This window comes from Neomonachus schauinslandi, chromosome 4 (assembly GCF_002201575.2).
Source record: "Neomonachus schauinslandi chromosome 4, ASM220157v2, whole genome shotgun sequence".
NCBI lineage: Eukaryota > Metazoa > Chordata > Mammalia > Carnivora > Phocidae > Neomonachus > Neomonachus schauinslandi.
Genome location: NC_058406.1, coordinates 41,725,903 through 41,744,604, shown reverse-complemented (window position 1 = coordinate 41,744,604; position 18,702 = coordinate 41,725,903). Strand labels below are relative to the sequence as shown.

At 43.8% G+C, this 18,702-nt stretch overlaps 1 protein-coding gene across 4 annotated transcripts in view; it reads right to left on the bottom strand.

Moving 5' to 3' along the window:
- Positions 1-18,702, bottom strand: part of CPT2 (carnitine palmitoyltransferase 2) — a 26,702-nt gene extending 8,000 nt beyond the window's left edge. The window contains exons 1-5 of one of the 4 annotated variants that reach the window (XM_021684323.2): positions 18,443-18,654; positions 11,849-11,929; positions 10,222-10,328; positions 5,230-6,534; positions 3,937-4,275 (exon numbers count right to left, since the gene is read on the bottom strand). In XM_021684323.2, coding sequence (XP_021539998.1) covers positions 3,944-4,275; positions 5,230-6,534; positions 10,222-10,328; positions 11,849-11,929; positions 18,443-18,597 — 1,980 coding nt within the window. In that variant the 5' untranslated portion in view covers positions 18,598-18,654 and the 3' untranslated portion in view covers positions 3,937-3,943. Of the gene's footprint in view, positions 1-3,388; positions 4,279-5,229; positions 6,535-10,221; positions 10,329-11,848; positions 11,930-18,442 lie in introns of those variants that run through there. The other 3 variants (XM_021684322.2, XM_044914517.1, XM_021684324.2) reach the window with 3 other exon arrangements.

The following is an 18,702-nucleotide window of genomic DNA, read 5'->3' as shown; positions in this document are numbered from 1 at the left end:
AAGCTGGTGCAGCCACTCTGGAAAACAGTATGGAGGTTCCTCAAAAAGTTGAAAATAGAGCTACCATACAATCCAGCAATTGCACTACTGGGTATTTACCCTAAAGATACAAATGTAGGGATCCGAAGGGGTACGTGCACCCCAATGTTTATAGCAGCAATGTCCACAATAGCCAAACTATGGAAAGAGCCAAGATGTCCATCAACAGATGAATGGATAAAGAGATGTGGTATATATATACAACGGAATATTATGCAGCATCAAAAACAAAACACGAAATCTTGCCATTTGCACCAATGTGGATGGAACTAGAGGGTATTATGCTAAGCGAAATAAGTCAGTCAGAGAAAGACAATATTATATGATCTCACAGATAAGAGGAATTTGAGAAACAGAGGATCATAGGGGAAGGGAGGAAAAAATGAAACAAGATGAAACCAGAGAGGGAGACAAACCATAAGAGACTCTTAATCTCAGGTAACAAACTGAGGGTTGCTGGAGTGGTGGAGGGTGGGAGGGATGGGGTGGCTGGGTGATGGACACTGGGGAGGGTATGTGCTATGGTGAGCGCTATGAATTGTGTAAGACTGATGAATCACAGACCTATACCCCTGAAACAAATAATACATCATATGTTTAAAAAAAAAAAAGAAGTAGTAGGAAGGGCAAAATGAAGGGGGGAAATCGGAGGGGGAGACGAACCATGAGAGACTAGGACTCTGAGAAACAAACTGAGGGTTCTAGAGGGGAGGGGGGTGGGGGATGTGTTAGCCAGGTGATGGGTCTTAAGGAGGGCATGTACTGCATGGAGCACTAGTGTTATACGCAAACCATGAATCATGGAACACTACATCAAAAACTATGGTGACTAACATAACATAATAAAATAAAATTTAAAAAAATAATAATAGCCAAAAGTAGAACCCAAATGACCATCAACTGGTGAATGAATAAATAAAATGTGGTATATCCACAGGCTGAAATAGTATTCAGCAATAAAAAGAAAATACTGATACATACTAGAACATGGATAAACCTTGCAGACATTAGGCTAAGTGAAAGAAGTCAACCACAAAAGGCCTTACATATATAGTATATTTCCATTTATACGAAATGTCCAAAATAAAAAAATTACTATAGGGACAAGAAGTAGATTAGTGTTTTTAGTGTTTGGGGGAGCGGGGGGGAGTTGAGGGAAAAGGGGAATGACTGCTAATGGGTAGAGAGTTTCTTTTGGGGATGAAAATGTTCTAAAATTCATTGTAGTGATGGTTGCATAACTGTGGATATGCTAAAATGATTGACACATTTTAAATAAGTGGAATATATAATATGTGATGTATATCTCAATAAAGCTGTTTAAAAAAAATAAGCTACATGGTATCCACAAAACTCGCTTTGGGTGACCTGGGGGCACCTCAGTGAGAAGCAGATAATCTCCAGAGAGGCTGGTATGCTGTGAATCTGGAGATGTGCCACACTTGTTCTGGAGTCACGAAGAGAGAAAGCCACCTAGACAAAACTTGACTTCCCAAAGCCCACTCCTCACAAAGGAGACTCCACATGGGAGTTGCTTTAGGGTCAGGAGGAGCACGGATTCATTTAACAAAGTTCGTTCTCCTGAATCGGGAGGCCAGCTAGTTTAAGATGTAATTACTGGAAGCCTAGATGAACAGAAACATAATAAAAGAGCCTTGGACAAGGAATCAAAAGAGCCTGTCCTGATCCTACCACTTATCAAGTGACCTTCTTACATTCCCCAACTATCCATCTTCTGTATGTAAACTGGAGATAACAACTTCAGTCCATTCCAGAGTTGAGGGGATCAAATCAGCTGAATGCTTTACAAATGTGCAACACTTATGTATGAGCCCCAACTCGGTCGAGACTTAATAATTGTTTCTGCCATCCCAGGTACCACTGCAGAAGCCTTCCCAGGAGGAATCCAAGACCAGGAGGAAGGGGGGATAAGTTGTAAGTAGGAATGCTGAACACGGAGACAGACCACAGAAGAGATTCCTTTAAAGAACTTCATGTCCCCAAGGGGTGCTGCCCAAGGGTACATTCACCCTGAACATATGCATGAAATATTACATCTCAGCTCTGCAAGTTTCAACCAAGGTTTTGGTTTTAAGAGCTCATACTGTGGGGAGCTCGCTCTTCAAGTGAGGTCAACGCTTCGATAAGGAATGGAACAGCAGCAGCACAAACATCACACAGCAGCAAGAGAACACAGACTGAGCTTCAACCACTTGCCAGGTGCTTCATCTGTATCATTATTGCCAGTCCTCGTTACATCCCATGCCACAGGAACTGTCCTCGATTACAAAGAGGAACACACACCAGAGAAGCGGAGTAACTTGCCTTTGGTCATACAGGGAGGACATGGGAGAACCAGGATACCAGTTCAGGTGTTTTGGAGGGAGGGGTCACTATTTATCTGACAAATATCATACACCCATGATCCTCTCCTGTCAGAAGTTCTTTGAGACAACGCCGTCGGCCTTGGCCACTCAGAGTCACCTGACTCACCCACCCTGCAAATGGCCCCACACATAGCATAGGTTTTAAATTTGCCTTTGAACTTGCCTGTCGCTTTGTCAACCATTTCCTGAGCCCGCACAGGTGCACGAAGCCGCCAGCGTTGTTCGGCGGCCGAGAGCACAAGGCAGGCACCACGAAGAACAGAGAGCAGGAAGCAGAAGTGCGGCGCCCCGGCAGCGATACCGGCAGCGGGGTGGGACCTCGGCTAGTGCTTCCGGTGGCGCACGCGCGCGCAGCCAGGCTCCGGTTCGGGCTTCTTCATCAGGTTTTCTTGATCGTGCTTCATAGATGGGAACAACGTGATGTTCACATGCACTTGCAGCTATCGGCTGTCCCTCTCTGGTTAAACCACGGAATACGGGGGACCTGGTACCTGTTGGGTAGTCACTAAATAGTGATTACTGAGTGAAGGACCGGTGGAGTCGACTAAGAAGAGGTGCAGGCATATTTATGTGAACTGTAAGGAGAATTAAGTGAGATAATGCATTGGAAATGCTTTGTGACTGGCTCACACCAGAATTCAAATCCCAGCTGTGCAGTAAGTCCCTGGGAGATCCACACAAATGCAGCTAAAATTAAACACAAACAAAAACCCTTCCTTTTCAAAACACAAGACAGAACAGAACCAAACACCCTTCCTTTCATGTTACAGCAGCGTTCAACAACAGATTGTTAACAAAAATTCTGTGTTCACTCAAAACCAGATTTCAAACGTACCGAGTAGTCACGTGTACATTAGACCATAGATAGCATGAAAGATTCAACTGATTAAATACACACCAATTATAAATCATTTGGCTGGAATAGTCAAATAGTACTCCCCAAATCCATAGGAATACCCTTTGCTGCCGCAGGACTATCAGAATCAGGCACCAGCAGCCCACTTTCCAGAAAAATGAAGAGGATTTTTAGAGAGGATGTCCCAGGAGAGAGAGAAGTTAAAAGGGAGGATGAAACAGCACTTCCCACCTCACCTGAAGAGCCAGGAGCCAGTGGGAACTTACTGTTACCTGCACTTACAGAACTTAATGTTGGAAAGTTCTTTGTGGGGATTAGGAAATTAGGTTGAACAACAACTAAAAGGAACCACCTCCAAGCAACAATTAAATTTTATTTCTGCTTCAACAATAAATACACCTAAGTTATCCTTCCAAATCCCACCTCCTGATCAAATGCCCTTAAAATTGAAATCTCCCATTCTCTTTAGTTGTGATCTAGTCCCACTTGGCAATTATATATTTAGCTTTAAAACCATGACTTTAAAGGTCAAGCCTTGCAGCACTGACTGCTTAGGCACCTCATGATTAGTTTCCTTTGTATACAGAGTAGCACCTTTTGGCTACACAGGCCCCAATTTTCATGTCAATGAAGCGATGGAGGCTTTTCACCCACCCAGAAGCTAAGTTTTGAGGCATTTGCCTTCTATGGCATCAAATATGTCTTCTAAGGCCTTCTCTACACATTGGAGAAACTCCCGGGCATTGCGGCCTGGGTAGGAGGAGACGTTGCAGCCTATCCAGTTGTCATGAACAGCATACGCAATGCCAAAGCCATCAGGGACCACAGGGGCAAAGCCACCGATGTTCACTGCTGGGCTGGTCAGTGTGCTTGTGGACAGGATGTTGTGGTTTATCTGCCCATATGCAGGGTCCAGGTATAGCTCAGGCAGAACAATCCCCTTGGCTGCTGCCAGGTACCGCAGAGCAAATAAGTGTCGGTCAAAGCCCTGGCCTGTCAGAGACAAAATAGAAAACCAGAGTCTCAGAATCCCAGAACGGAAAGTGACCTTAGTAACCGTCCCCCCACCTGTAGTCGGAGTCCCCTTCACAGCATCTTTGAGAGTGGAAGAAGGCTCTGCCTGCTTATGCATGCACACCTCCAACTCACTAACCTCTGCAGCTGAGCCTAAAATGAAAGTATGATTTAAAAAAATTCTAAAACTGAATCAGTTTTTGACTCAAACGGTCAAAAAAAAAAAAAAAGAAAACATGAAGAGAGCTATGGATTCAAAAACTAAAATAAAATCCAAAGTCTAAGTCTAGTGTAAAAGACAAGATTGAGTCACTGGAACAAAATGGAAAGGGTTTTGACCAGCATTCTCATCTCAGTTTTACTGCTCATGTGTTGTGTAATGCTGAGCCAGTGGCCTCAGTTTCCTACCCCTAAAATGGAGATCGAGACCAGAATGTCTCAGAGATCTCTTTTACTTCCAGGACTTTTGGCTGCATGATGTGATCTTCCAGGTCCTTTCTAGGTCTTGAATTTTACCACAGAGAGGTAAAGGAAGGATGACAGATTTGGGAAGAGCTTTTGAGATGGCTTATTTATAGGAAGCCAACACATTGCAAGTGAGGTGAAGTAAGAGGGGCTACAGGCTTAGAAATCCTGAACTGTCAAAAGTGAGACAGATGACCAATAAATAAGAAAAAGAGAATCGTGTGTCACAGCTGAAAGTGACCTTAAATGAGGACGAAGTTAGATCCATTTCTCTATCCCTGCGCAGGAGGAAAGAACATTCTGATCCCTAATGGCTAATCTGGCTGTTTAGACTGCTAGTGTAGACAATAATCATCATCTGGGGATTGGCAGATGGACTGAACCGGTGAGCGGTGGAAATCAGACACGGAGGAGGATATGACTGAGGCTTACGCCAGAGCGGAGGGCAGGCTCCCCACCCCCACTCACCCATTGCTGCTTCTTTGGTCAGTTGGCCATGATACTTGGAGCACTCGGCCATCATCTGCTGAAGCTCTCCAGCACTATGTTGGGAGGGCTCCCTGACAAAGGCCTCGGAACACCTCTTCGTGAAGACGGAGGCCGGGCGAATGGTCTCAGTGCGGCCGTGCTTGAATGCTGCGGTGCTACAGGACTCGTAGGTGGCCACGGTCTGCCCGTACTGCCGCAGGAAGGCCATCTGGAAGGCCAGCTGAGCTACCGAGTCAGGACTCAGCTTCTGCTTCTTCAAGAACTCTTTGCCCCCTCTGCGAAACTGGATGAAGCTGATGGTGAGGGTTTTCACGATGGCATCGAACTTTTCCTTGGCGGAGCTGATGCCAGTCTTCAAAGCATCATTCAGCTTGAAGTTCAGTTTCTGCACGGCAGCAGGGGAATCCGTGCGGGCCGGCTGGCTCTGGGGGCTGACAGCAGGGGCCTGAACGCTATCTTTAAACATTTCGTTTAAAAGCCTGAGCACTGCCACCCCGTCGCCCCAAGCATGCTCAAAGTGGACGGCGGCAGTGCCATCCTTGGCTATAATGAGGTTAAAGGACTTATCAAACCAGCGGTTGGTGCCGTCACCATGCAGCATGTTGTGAGACAAGTGGACAAGGTCCTTCATGGGGAAGTCATCTAGGCAGAGACAGAACACGGCAGAGTCCACTTTCCTCAGGGTCTCCTCATTGCCACCACTCACCAGCTTCTGCCTGAGCTCTGCCCAGACGTCTCGGTTCTCAGTGGTCAGATATGCCACAGGAAACGTGGGGGCCGGGCTGTCGTCTGAGAGAATGTACTTCAGATGAGCCTGGATTTCTGAGGCGCTCACAATGTTTCCATCTTGATCCAGGACATCAAAAACATAGAACTGTCCTTTTCTTAGGACGAGGAGGTGCCTAGCCTTCTCATCAGTAACAAGCTCATCCCGAATGGGTCTGGGTAAACGAGTTGAATTGAAAAGCCGAAAATACTGGGACATATCCAGGGGATATGCATTAACCAAGTAGGCACCATACCAGGACAGGAAGGAAGGCACAAAGCGTATGAGTTTCTTGAAGGTTTCAGTGTCACTTTTGGCAGGGTTCAAATGGAAAACCTCTGGCTCCAAAAGACCAGCCCGGAGTGTCTTCAGAAACCGGATGGCAGAAACAGTCATGTTGGTTGCCCTGGTGAGCTGGTCGTTATACTCAGACTTTGGGTCAGGATTGAATGCCATGAATGGATTAAAGTTCAAGACGATGGAGTCTCGAGCACTTAGGTACATATCAAACCAGGGGCCTAAAAGATAAAGTAAAAAAGAACATCATAAAAAGTTAATGCAGTCCCTAAAAATAAAATTTAAGAACGAAAAATAATCAAGCATATGCAGAAAAAATGACGTCAACCTCCAGAGGGTGAAATTTCCTAATTATTTTTTTGATCTACAATAATTCATGGCATATAAATGGGACCACAGAATATGTGGTCTTTTGCATCTGGCTTCTATCATTTACTATGTTTTTGAGGTTCAGCCAGGTTGTAGCATGTATCAGTTCTTCACTTTTTTGTATTGCTGAAAAATGTCCCATTACGTGGATACACCACATTTTGTTTATCCATTCATCTGTTGGTAGACCTTAGGTTGTTTCCACTTTTTGGTTATTATGAATAATGCTGGTATGTACAAGTTTTTGTGTGGATGGATGTTCTCAATTCTCTTGGGGAAACAGCTAGAAGTGGAATTGCTAGAACATGTCGTAAGTCTAAGTTTAACGTTTTGAGGAACTGCCAGGTTGTCTTCCAAAGTGGCTGCACCATTACCACCAGCAGTATATGAGGGTTCTAGTTTTGCCACGTCCTGGGCAACATTTATTATTGTTACTGTCTGTCTTTTTGACTAGAGCCATTCTGGTGGGTATATTATTGTGGTTTGGATTTGCATTTCCCTAGGTTTATTGCTTTTTCTTCCTCATTGTTTCCTTTCTTGACTCTTAAAGAAATACAGTAACACCTCACTTTCATTCATCTCGAACAGAACAGCTGTTAATTCTCACCCCCTTTCCTTAGGTTTCTCTTGTTTCATCACTTTCAGGGACAACATTCACCATCATTCTATATACTCTGTACATTTGTGCACTTGCTCTTTTTTTTTTAAGATTTTATTTATTTATTTATTTATTTGACAGAGAGAGACACAGCGAGAGAGGGAACACAAGCAGGGGGAGTGGGAGAGGGAGAAGCAGGCTTCCCGCCGAGCAGGGAGCCTGATGCGGGGCTCGACCCCAGGACCCTGGGACCATGACCTGAGCTGAAGGCAGACGCTTAACGACTGAGCCACCCAGGCGCCCCTGCACTTGCTCTTTTAAGAAATGTTTGAAAAGCAATTACAAATAACAATCAGTTCATGTGGATCATCCAAACTAGCCTTCTGCATTCCTGTGGATTCTTTACCTGTAAAAATTCCAGAAGCAATGTTTTATCAGAAAATGTGTCTTCCAGGGAAGTTCCTGTTGAGATTAGCAAGCACGGATAAAGTCTACAAATAAAAACCATCTCCCACTGGAGGAAATAATTTTCACATGTAAAGCACTGGGGAAGGGATTAATGGACACACATTTATCTGTTATTCATTTGTTGGTCCATTCATTCCATTTCATTCTTCAAGAACATGCTGTGCCAGGCCCTGCAGAGTCTGGGGGATAGAAAGAGGAATAGGACATGCACTCTGATCTGGATGATGGATACTCTCTGGTGAAGGATACCAACAGAATTAAAACATGATGTAATACACTGAAATGGCAAGAGAAAAAGTACTGGGGTAAGATCCATTTGATGAAAGAAGACATGAATTTATGTCTCTGATCGCTCCAGTAAAAGAATTTTAAACAGATATAATCCAATACGGCAAAGAGAATGAAACAGGAGACAAGAGCAAAAACTGGAAGTCCCAAAGCATTGAGACAACTGGTAATGACTAAGGCAGACTCGAGAACGCCAGCCCTGGGCCAGGAGATAACATGACATACACAGCAGAACCCCCAGAGTGCTCAGGAATTGGCAGCCTTGATATATCTGGTTGAAAGGCTATTTAATTAGACCCCAACTCCCACCCCCTCCCCCACTTCCCTTCCTGCGCCAATTGCAGACTGAAGTTTTCCTCTCTGGAGAAAGTATAACTGGGGGACAGAAGTCATAGCTGAGATCTCAAGCCTTCTTCCCTTACCCTACTCCTTCAACAGTAGTAGCAAGTGGCAGTTTAATGGAAAAGCCTTTCCTGGGACTCTAACCCAGAGACATTAACATTAGGGGCCCCCCAAGGAAACGGTTTAGTCAGGTCACATTACAGTAAGGCTGTGATGGACCAGCTCCACCCTCCTCCACAGAGCTTCCAAAAGCTTTTTAATATCTCACTCAAATCTAAGACAACAGAGAAGGAATACAAAGGATCTGAACAAAGAAAAGAGGACAAAACAAATAGGAAAAAAAGCACCTTGGAGATAAACTATGAAGGAAGATGAGAGCGTAAAAAAACTTCCCCAATAAATTATTAAGCACAGAGAAAACTAAAGAAAGCATAAGATTATTATTAACTTCAGGGGAAAAGTGTTCACACAAGAACAGGAAAGACAATTTCAATAGGCCCCACGGCTCAGCTGACAACAGTGTTTATATGGTCCTAATAGTATAAACACTAAGTATCGAGGGAACTAAAATAACAAGTGAGCACCGTGATAATCACGGAACCGGACGTGTGCACGCATGTGGTGGGGAGATGAGAGACTGCCCGACTCTGGTCTTCCACAATGAGACGTCAGAGACCATGCCTCCAACTGAAAAAGTGAAAACGCAGTGGTAACAGGCATGTGATTTGGAGGATGGGGGTATAGGTCAGAAGAAGGAGCAGCTGAAAGCGAGGAGCAGGAAACTAGGGGAGGGTCAGGAACTTGCTGTTTTTCCAAACCAGCCTGGTAGAACTATTTGATTCTTTAAACTATGTGCATGTATAACCTTATTAAAATATAAACTAAATGAAAAGAAGTGCTGTGGGAACAGAGGCAGAAACAACCAGCTCTGGATGGAGAGGGAGGAGGACTGAAAGGTTTCCTGGAAAAATCATCCCACCCGAGTTGTTTTTTTTTTTCTTTTCTTTTTAAAATAGAGATGTAACTGACATAAAACATGATATTACTTTCAGGTGTACAACCCAATGATTTGGTATCTGTATATATTGTACAATGATCAGCACAATAGGTCTAGTTAACATCCGTCACCACACACTGTCACAAAATTGTCTTTTCTTGTGATGACAGTTTTTAAGATTTATACTCTTAGCGGCTTTCAAATATACAATACAGTATTATTAACTATAGTCACGCTGCTGTACGTTATACCCCATGACTTCTTTCTTTTATAACTGGAAGTTTGTACCTTTTTGACCCCTTTCACCCAATTTGCCCACCACCACCTCCCACCCCCACCAGCATCGATGGCAACCACATACTTGGGTCTTAAAGAAAGAATTTATTAGGTTAAAAAATGGTAGTGAGAACAACATGGACAAAGGCACAGAAGAATGAAAGACTAAAGGGTTGAGGGAACAGTGAGTTGTCAAGTTTTGCTGAGGCAGGAGAGTGTCAGGGTAATACAAGTGATGAGGCTGGAGAGGGCAGTTATGCCAGAGTGTGAAGGATCTAGGATGACACACAGAGGGTACAGGACTTAATCCTGCAACCTTTTCACAGAACCAATGATTAGGCTCTGCCTGGATCCTACCTGCAGAGAAGGCAAGACATTGCTCTTCAGCACAAACTCCAGGTACGATCTTAGTGGAGGAGGGCCTCACTCTGCCTTAAAGCTTACCTCGGAAAGAGTGGATGAGGCATTACACTAGTGGGCTGGTCTCACCAAAAATATTTTGAAACCAAAACCTTACTTTCCATTGTGGAGGGCTTGGGGGCTATCATGCCCACAGCCCAGCCCGCCTACCTGAAATGTAGCTCGTACGTTTATTCTGCTTGTCCTGAGCAACCAGCTGCTCATGCAGCTCTTTTCCAATCCCATTTTCAAAACTCTTGCAAAACTGTTCTGTTTTCCTGAAATGTTCACGAAAAGACAGAATCAGTCCATGACAGGGAATACATGATTTCTAGACTCATGGCCAAGAACTCTTACACTGAGATTTGGGTCCCCAGTAGCATATCCCTCAAACCTAGGACTGAGATCAGAAAGTCCCTTTGATCAGAAGAACAGCAATCAATCCAAAGCAGACAAATTTAGGATATCTTCTTAAAATGACGGATCAGGAAGATCAATCATCATCTCATAAAGCAATCTGTAATCTAGGAGGTAGCTTGGCATGGAGAAAAGGAGATAGGCTTTAGAGTCCAGAAGAGCTGAGTTTTAATTCTAGCTTTGTCACTGTCAAACTACGTGACCCTGGACACGTTACTTCATCTCTCTGAGTCTCAGTTTCTTTATGTGTAAACCAGAGATAATATACCACCTTACAAGGATAAAAAATATTTTTAAAGCTAAGGATTCAGGATAGTTTGAAACATGATACTTAGTAACTGGTAGCTATTAAATCATTACCATGTCAAGAGAAGCTTCAAGTGACTAATACAGAATATTTAAAAGCAGAGGACTAGATTATGAACAATTCATCTATATTTCCCACCACTATCCAGGGAAGGACTCTGTGATTCCAATGACAATGCCAGTTATCTGCACAAAACCTTCCAATATGGAAAAAGTGAACTGCGCTGGGATACAAGAGCTTAACGCAACCCACTTTTGACAATATCCAATATTACTGTCCAATTCCATGCTGAATTAGCTTCCTAGGACCGCCATAACATCCACAAACTGCATGGCTTCAAACAATAGAAATTTATGCTCTCATGGTTCTTTGAAGTACAAAATTAAGGTGTTGACAGGACCATATTCTCCCTCAAGACTCTAGGGGAGACTGTTCTCTTTGTTCCTGGTGTTACCAGCTATCCTTGGCATTCCTTGGTTTATTGATGCATTCCAATTCTGCCTCCATCGTCAATGGCTGTGGCTCTGTCTCTTCTCCTCTTCTCACAAGGACACCAGTCATACGAGATTAAGGACCCACCCTACTCCAGTATGACCTCACCTTAATTAATTACACCTGCACAATCCTATTTCCAAGTAAAGTCACATACTAAGGTTCCAAGAAGGGAATGAATCTGGGGGGCATACTATCTAACTCAGTACACATGCTCACCAAGCAGACTTTTGGCCTGCCATATGCTCTTGTCAATGAACTCCCTACCAAGAGCACATGCCCTCCGCCAATGACCAGTGCCAGCTAGCCTCCAGGTCCACCTGACAAGATACAGTACAAATTTGGCATTCTGGCTTAGAAACCATTGCCTGTTGAGTCTGGTCAGAGAGAATCTCACTTCAGGGCTTGCTCAGTCGTTCCTGAGTGAAAATCTATTTCCTGAACTTGAAAATGTCAGGACTAGGTCCCAGGTCCCTGGAGACCCAACTAAATCACAGACACTCCCTGAAGCTTGGTCCGCTAGTACTTGCCAGCCTCTCTTGAACCACCCAACCAAGGTCATCTGGGGTTCTCAGCATTTACCTGAACTGGCCATCATCTAAGAGAGGTTTCTGCGCACGGAGGTATCTCTTAACGGTGTCTTCAAGCTTGGGAATAGGCAGCCTGGGAAAAAAATAAGTGTAAGGGTGACAATATGTGGAAGAGGTCAGTTAGCTTCATAACCCAAACTAATAAATAATTACTGGGTCGTGAATTTCCTTCCCCAAAAAACCAATAATGGGAAGCCACAGGCCAATCAGAATAGAAGGATTTACTAATGCGAGTATCAATGGTAACTTTTTTTAAAGCAAAATAAGAACTTTTTAATGTCTTAATGATGAATTTTACAAGCAAAATAAATATTCAAATAATAGATTCAAAATGGGGAAGCAGAAGCTGCCCGAAGCATTCTTGTTTCCTACTCACAATTACGATACCTCTGCTAACCCTGTATTGGCACTGATTTTAATCCTACCCTTAGTTTGAACAACTGCAGTTTTCTCCCCCAAGATGAAAAAAGAAAGTTCTATTTTTAAATTGCCTTGTGCATTTTATGACAGAGAATCATACAGAAATGAAACACAGGTCTGTCCAAGGGCCAGCCAAATACAGGATCGACCATTAAGCCATGCCCGGTCACCAAGAGTCCTATGGGAGAACCAGATCTTCCTGTTTGCTTCCGTACTCATCATTCTCTACCAGTGCATTCCCAAAGACAGCGATGGTAATGGAGTTACTGGTCCACAGTGAAATGAAAACACATGGACAGCATAGTGAGGTGCACTTGCTTTTTCATGTCAGTAATTTAACTGAATGATATATCCTGTAGTACCAAAACTTACTCATAGTTTGCCAAGTTCGTGCTGCCAACCTAAAATTAATACTGATACATTCAATACATCTAAATACAGCAGCCATTTAGGAAAACTGGAAAGTTATCCATAAAACATAGCTTAAAACCCCACTATAAGATATACTGTGATTCTTCAGTTTATTTTTCAATGCATGTTTATAAAAAACAGGATGTCAAAATTAATCTGAATTACTTACAGTCATTATGGACTTAGGCTGTACTGAGTAACTACTCACAACACTTTAACATTGTGAGTACTGTCCTTATATTCATGGACTTACACAGAAATCCCAAATACTACCTCAGTTACCTCATAATTACAAAGTTACCTACTTACCCTTCTCAAGACTTTGTTTTAATAGGGACACTAACAAAAGTTCCTCTCTTTAAACAAAATTCTCAATTAGATGCAATGACAGTTTTATAAAAAACAGTCCTTATTGAAAGCTCAAGTGTTAACCCTAGCCTGAACTTACTTTAGTGGGGAAAAGCAAGTTTTCAGAATGATGATTTCTTTTGGGGTTATTAATACAACAGAAACTGAATTTTCTCAGTGGAACTAAATTAAGGCAGTATGGATTAAAAAAATATAAACTTTTTATCATGGATACCAGTTTTCTGTAAATCACCTGTTTTCTGTATAAAAATTGTTTTGAGGATTTTATTTATTTATTTGAGAGAGAGTGAATGAGAGGGAGAGAGAATCTGAAGCAGACTCCCTACTGAGCACAGAGCCCCACGGCAGGGCTTGATCCCATAACCTCGAGATCATGACCTGAGCTGAAACCAAGAGTCAGACACTTAACCAAGTGAGCCACCTAGGCACCCCTCTATATAAAAAAATTTTTAAAAGATAATAAATATGGGGCACCTGGGTGGCTCAGTTGGTTAAGCGACTGCCTTCGGCTCGGGTCATGATCCTGGAGTCCCGGGATCGAGTCCCACATCAGGCTCCCTGCTCAGCAGGGAGTCTGCTTCTCCCTCTGACCCTCCTCCCTCTCATGCTCTCTGTCTCTCATTCTCTCTCTCTCAAATAAATAAATAAAATCTTTAAAATAAATAAATAAATAAATAAAATAAAAATAAAAATCCTTTAAAAAAAAAAAGATAACAAATATGTCAAATTTACCAGGTTTTCATTTTTGCCTTATATAAAATGCCTTCAGTGTAAATGCCAAATAGCAATACCGTCCACATCACTGGATTATCTAATACTTTGGCAGATGATGGCCACGTTTATGAAATTACTGGTTCACAGTGAAATGAAAAAACATGGACAGTATAGTGAGCTTTTCACAAAGCTAAACGTACTTCATTTAGAAGTCTGCCCTTAATTCTGAGATTGTCTCACTTTTTTTGGATGGGGGACGGGAGTCACTAAAGGTCCTTTCTTTTAAGAAATAATGTCAACAATATTTTCCCCCCATAATTTTAATGATCTGTGAAATGTAGAAGGGTAAGAACTACTGCCACAGTGGAAAGAGAATGAGATGGAGACCCAGGCTTGAGTCACAGCTCTGCCACTGCATTTCTAGTTATAGGGTGACAGGTGGCAAATTTCTTGATGTCCCAGGCAGGAGATGGAGAGGAACGGCCTCACAGAGAGATCTGAAATCCTATCTATCAAGTTCCAGGTCCATCTAGCATAGGTTTATCACCAACATGTCTAGTATATGGAGAGGTGAAGTTCACAGCCTTTGGAATCCCACAGATCTGGGTTTGCACCCAAACCGTCACTTACTATTCATGTAATCTCAGTCAAATTTCTTATCTCTTTGCCCCCCTCTTTTGCCATTTGTTAATAGCTCACTGGGCTACTATGAGGATCAAGTGAAGTATTATCAAGAACTTAGCAATGTATTATCTATTTCCTTCCATCAGCTCAGCAACATCCAGTTTGGCCCCGACTAGCTATTATTCTTCACTAGCCACTCCCACTAGGTCTTTTATGTATTTATTTTTTAAGTTTCTTTTTTAAAGATTTTATTTCTTTATTTGGGAGAGAGAGAGAGAGAACGTGTGGTGGAGAGGGGCAGAAGGAGAGAGAGAGAGAGAAAGAAGCAGACTCCCTGCTCAGTAGGAAGCCTGATGTGAGGCTCATTCCCAGGACCCAGAGATCATGACCTGAGCCGAAGGCAGGCAGACGCTTAACCGACTGAGCCATCCAGGCATCCCTGGAGCCATTTTAAAATGGAGTTGGAGCAGCCATTGTGGAGAAACCGCCTTACTTGCTTTTGTTTGAACTGGCCAAAACCTTCTGGACAAAACGGTAATTGTCTTAAGCAACTGAGAAGTCAACAGAACAAACACCCTGATCAAAAGACTGATGGTTATGGACTTCCTGGGAAAAAAAAAAGTCAGCAGTTAACGTATAACCGGAGTAGTTTGGCTTGTAAACATGCATAGAAAACATTTTTCCCCCTTTTATTCAACTCATGTAATTGCCCCCTTCCTCTTCCTCATAAAAACCTGTTGCTTTCACCCTACAAGTAGGAATCCTATTTGGGTATTTACTTGAATTTGTGCTCCCCACACAGTGATTCTTTAATCCCAAATAAACATTCATTTGCCTCTCACTGCAGCTCTTTATTTTCAGGATGACAATCATGAAATGCTGCTTCCCATTTATCACATTTTATCTTAACTATCTGTTTACCTGTCAAATCTTCCCCACTGTATGGTATGCTCCTCACCATGACTGATTGGTCTCCAAATCCATACCAATAAATGTTTCTCAAATTAATAATGTGAATGAGTAGGTCAGGTTGATCCACCCTTTGTCCCCTCAGGACGTGCAGTTTTATATTCTGAGGTTAACTGTTCAGTGTATATAAATATGGCCCTTAAAAGTAACACCTAACTGAACTATACATCTAAAAGTAGTTAACATATATACAATGGAATATTACTCAGCCATCAGAAAAGATGAATACCCAATCTTTACATCAACATGGATGGGACTGGAGGAGATTATGCTAAGTGAAATAAGTCAAGCAGAGAAAGTCAATTATCATATGGTTTCACTTATTTGTGGAACATAAGAAATGGCATGGAGGACATTAGGAGAAGGAAGGGGAAAATGGGGGGGGGGAATTGGAGGGAGAGATGAACCATGAGAGACTATGGACCTGAGAAACAAACGGTTTTAGAGGGGAGGGGGGAGGGGGGATTGGTTAGCCCGGTGATGGGTATTAAGGAGGGCACGTACTGCATGGAGCACTGGGTGTTATACGAAAACAATGGATCGTGGATCACCACATCAAAAACTAATGATGTATTGTACGGTGACTAACATAACATAATAAAATTTTTAAAAAATAAAAATAAAAATAAAATAATAAAAGTTAAAATGCTAAATTTTATATGACGTATATTTGAGCACACTAAAAAGGAGCAAAGAAAAAATCATTAACACTTAAAACAAATAAATGACAGTGCACGGGTACCTAGAGGAAAATGGTCAAAAGGCAGCAGTGATGGGGGCGCCTGGGTGGCTCAGTCGGTTGAGCGTCTGCCTTCGGTTCAGGTCGTGATCTCCAGGTCCTGGGATTGAGCCCTGCGTGGGGCTCCCTGCTCAGTGGGGAGCCTGCTTCTCCCTCTCCCTCTGCCGCTTCCCCCAGCTCATGATCACTCTCTGTCTCTCTCAAATAAATAAATAAAATCTTTAAAAAAAAAAAAAGGCAGCAGTGATATGACAGGAACAGGAAGAGGGAGGGAGGGAGGGAGATCCAGTTGGACTACCACAAAGGGACTAGTCCTTCCCAGGAAAACTAATTAGGATAGTTCCCTATTGTTGGCATCTTACCTCACTCTGCTCACAATAGTGAGTGTTTCATTCCTACCTCGCTGGTAAGAACTGTGGCTCAAAGAAGTTAACTGAATTGCCTGAAGTTACTAAGTGTCACATCTAGAATCTGAAACCAAGTTCTACTAGACTTCAAAGGCAGGGCTTTTCACCAAGTGGGACATCAAAATGAGTGCCAAAGATAATACATTTTACCAGTCTAGAATCTGAGATAAAAGGAATCTCATCTTATTTAACCACCAATTTACAGCTAAGGTAATGGAGGCCTGGTGGTCCTTGTTCAAAGTTATGCATGGGTGAGGACTCAGTACTACTGTTTTTAGCTCAATTCCTACAGATTTTTTGTGCTGTAGGTTGGAGGAAATGATCTTGAGTATTACTCCCAGCTTTCCAATTCTAAAATGGAGAAAATCCCTCTGATATTAAACCTGACTGGAGCCCAGGCCTGCCAGAAAGTCAAATACTACTGGGCTTGGCAAGTGAAGACAGGTTCTGTCATTTCTCACCCTTCACCCACATACAGGCTCAGCTCACACACAGGCTGGTAAGGAGGAGGTAAGTTCCAGGCTTCACCCAGAGGCACTTTTCTTTTCTCCCTTCCTCCTGCCAAATTTAAGCAGTGGGGTTGGGGCTAGATAATCTCATTTTAGCCCACTTTAGATGTCTGGACACTGTTATTTCACAATAATCACCTCAGATGCTATTCCTGAGAGGGTGGGGGTGGGCAAAGATGACAGTGGGTTACACAGTTGCCGGATGTGGAGAAAAACAGCAACCTGGTAGTTGGGGGTGACGCCTGTGACACACAATCTTTGTTTTGTTCATGGGGTGGGGAGCCCTGGCCTCCAGGTCCTGGACTGGGAGATCCCTGGTGGCAGTTTGGTGAGAAAGGAAGTGAGAAGGGTCTTTGAGACAATTTTGGGACTTGGCACCGGGAACTAACTGGTGAGTAAGCAGAGAAGTTAAAGTCTGGTTTTCTAACATTGGAAAAGGAGCCTTGGCTGGCTCAGATTAAGGCTGGGAGTTCAAAGACTGGGAAAACTGGGAAGTCAAATTAAAGAAAATACCAGGTGGGAAAAGAAAAGAAAATACTGAATGAGGGAAAAGGAGAGGAAGATTTATTGGGACTGTTTTCATAGGGGAAGTAGACTCTGGGCAAAGTGTTAGAAGGAGGGAGTAAGCTCAGGTGAGGAAGAACACAGAAAAATTTGGGGGGTGGGTTTGGATCTAAGCTGAATTAGAGTTTGGGAGGGGCACTGAGGGTAGCGTCTAGAATTCTGCGAGGGGGCTGAAGCTGCAGAAGATAATGTGTGTTAGGGAGGATATATTAGGGAGAGAAACCTCGCGGGTAGTTGAGGAAGTTTTGGAAGGTGAAGGCCTCCAGGTGAAGACAGGACTCCTTGGAGTGATGAGGTTGGAGGAGGGTAAGGTGAGCACTTGAGAATGTGCTGGGTGACCCATGGGCTGCTAAAAGAGCAGAGTATTGGAGGCATGGTGAGTGGGGCTGAGCAACAGGCCTGAAGATGGAGTGCTGGGAAAAGTTGAGGGAGAGTAACTACTATGTATCAGGAATTGGCCTGTCCATATTCTGGGCAGGAACGGGGGCGGGGGGGGGGGCAGTCATGAAAGTACATCAGGGGACACCCTAGTTGGAGGGGTAAGGGTGGTGCTGGAGATATGCAGGGTGGGCATTTTTCAGGAAGAAATGTGAGGGACTCTCCGGTATCTGGATGGAAGCTGGGTTACTGGAGAGAGAATCTGAGCAAGCAATGGGGGGTTCTGGTAGGGAATGCCAAAGTTCTGAGATTCCTGTGCCAGGAGATTCTCAAAGTGAAGGATTTCTAGATTTCGCGTTGCGACAGCGTCCCAGGTAGGAGTTTGGGGGGTGGGAACGGGTTCAGTACAAGAGTCGTGAGTGACTGGTGTGAAGGTTGGGGCCGATCCCAGCGGGCGACGGGGACCGGGAGGCCGGGCTCACCTGGGCAGGCTGTCCTGGAAGTGCATAGTGGGCACGATGCTGAGCTGCAGGTACTCGCGGGACCCCGAGCCTGAGCTAAGGGGCCGACACAGGGGTCCCGGGCCAACTGCAGGGCCCCGGGGCCAGGCGCGCAGCAGCAGCAGGCGGGCCACCATCGTCCCGGGAGGCTGCGGCGGCTGGAAGGATGGGGGGATGGGAGTTCGCGAGGACAAGACAAGGCCGCCAACCCCAGGCCCACGCGTCGCTGCGTCAGGGACACC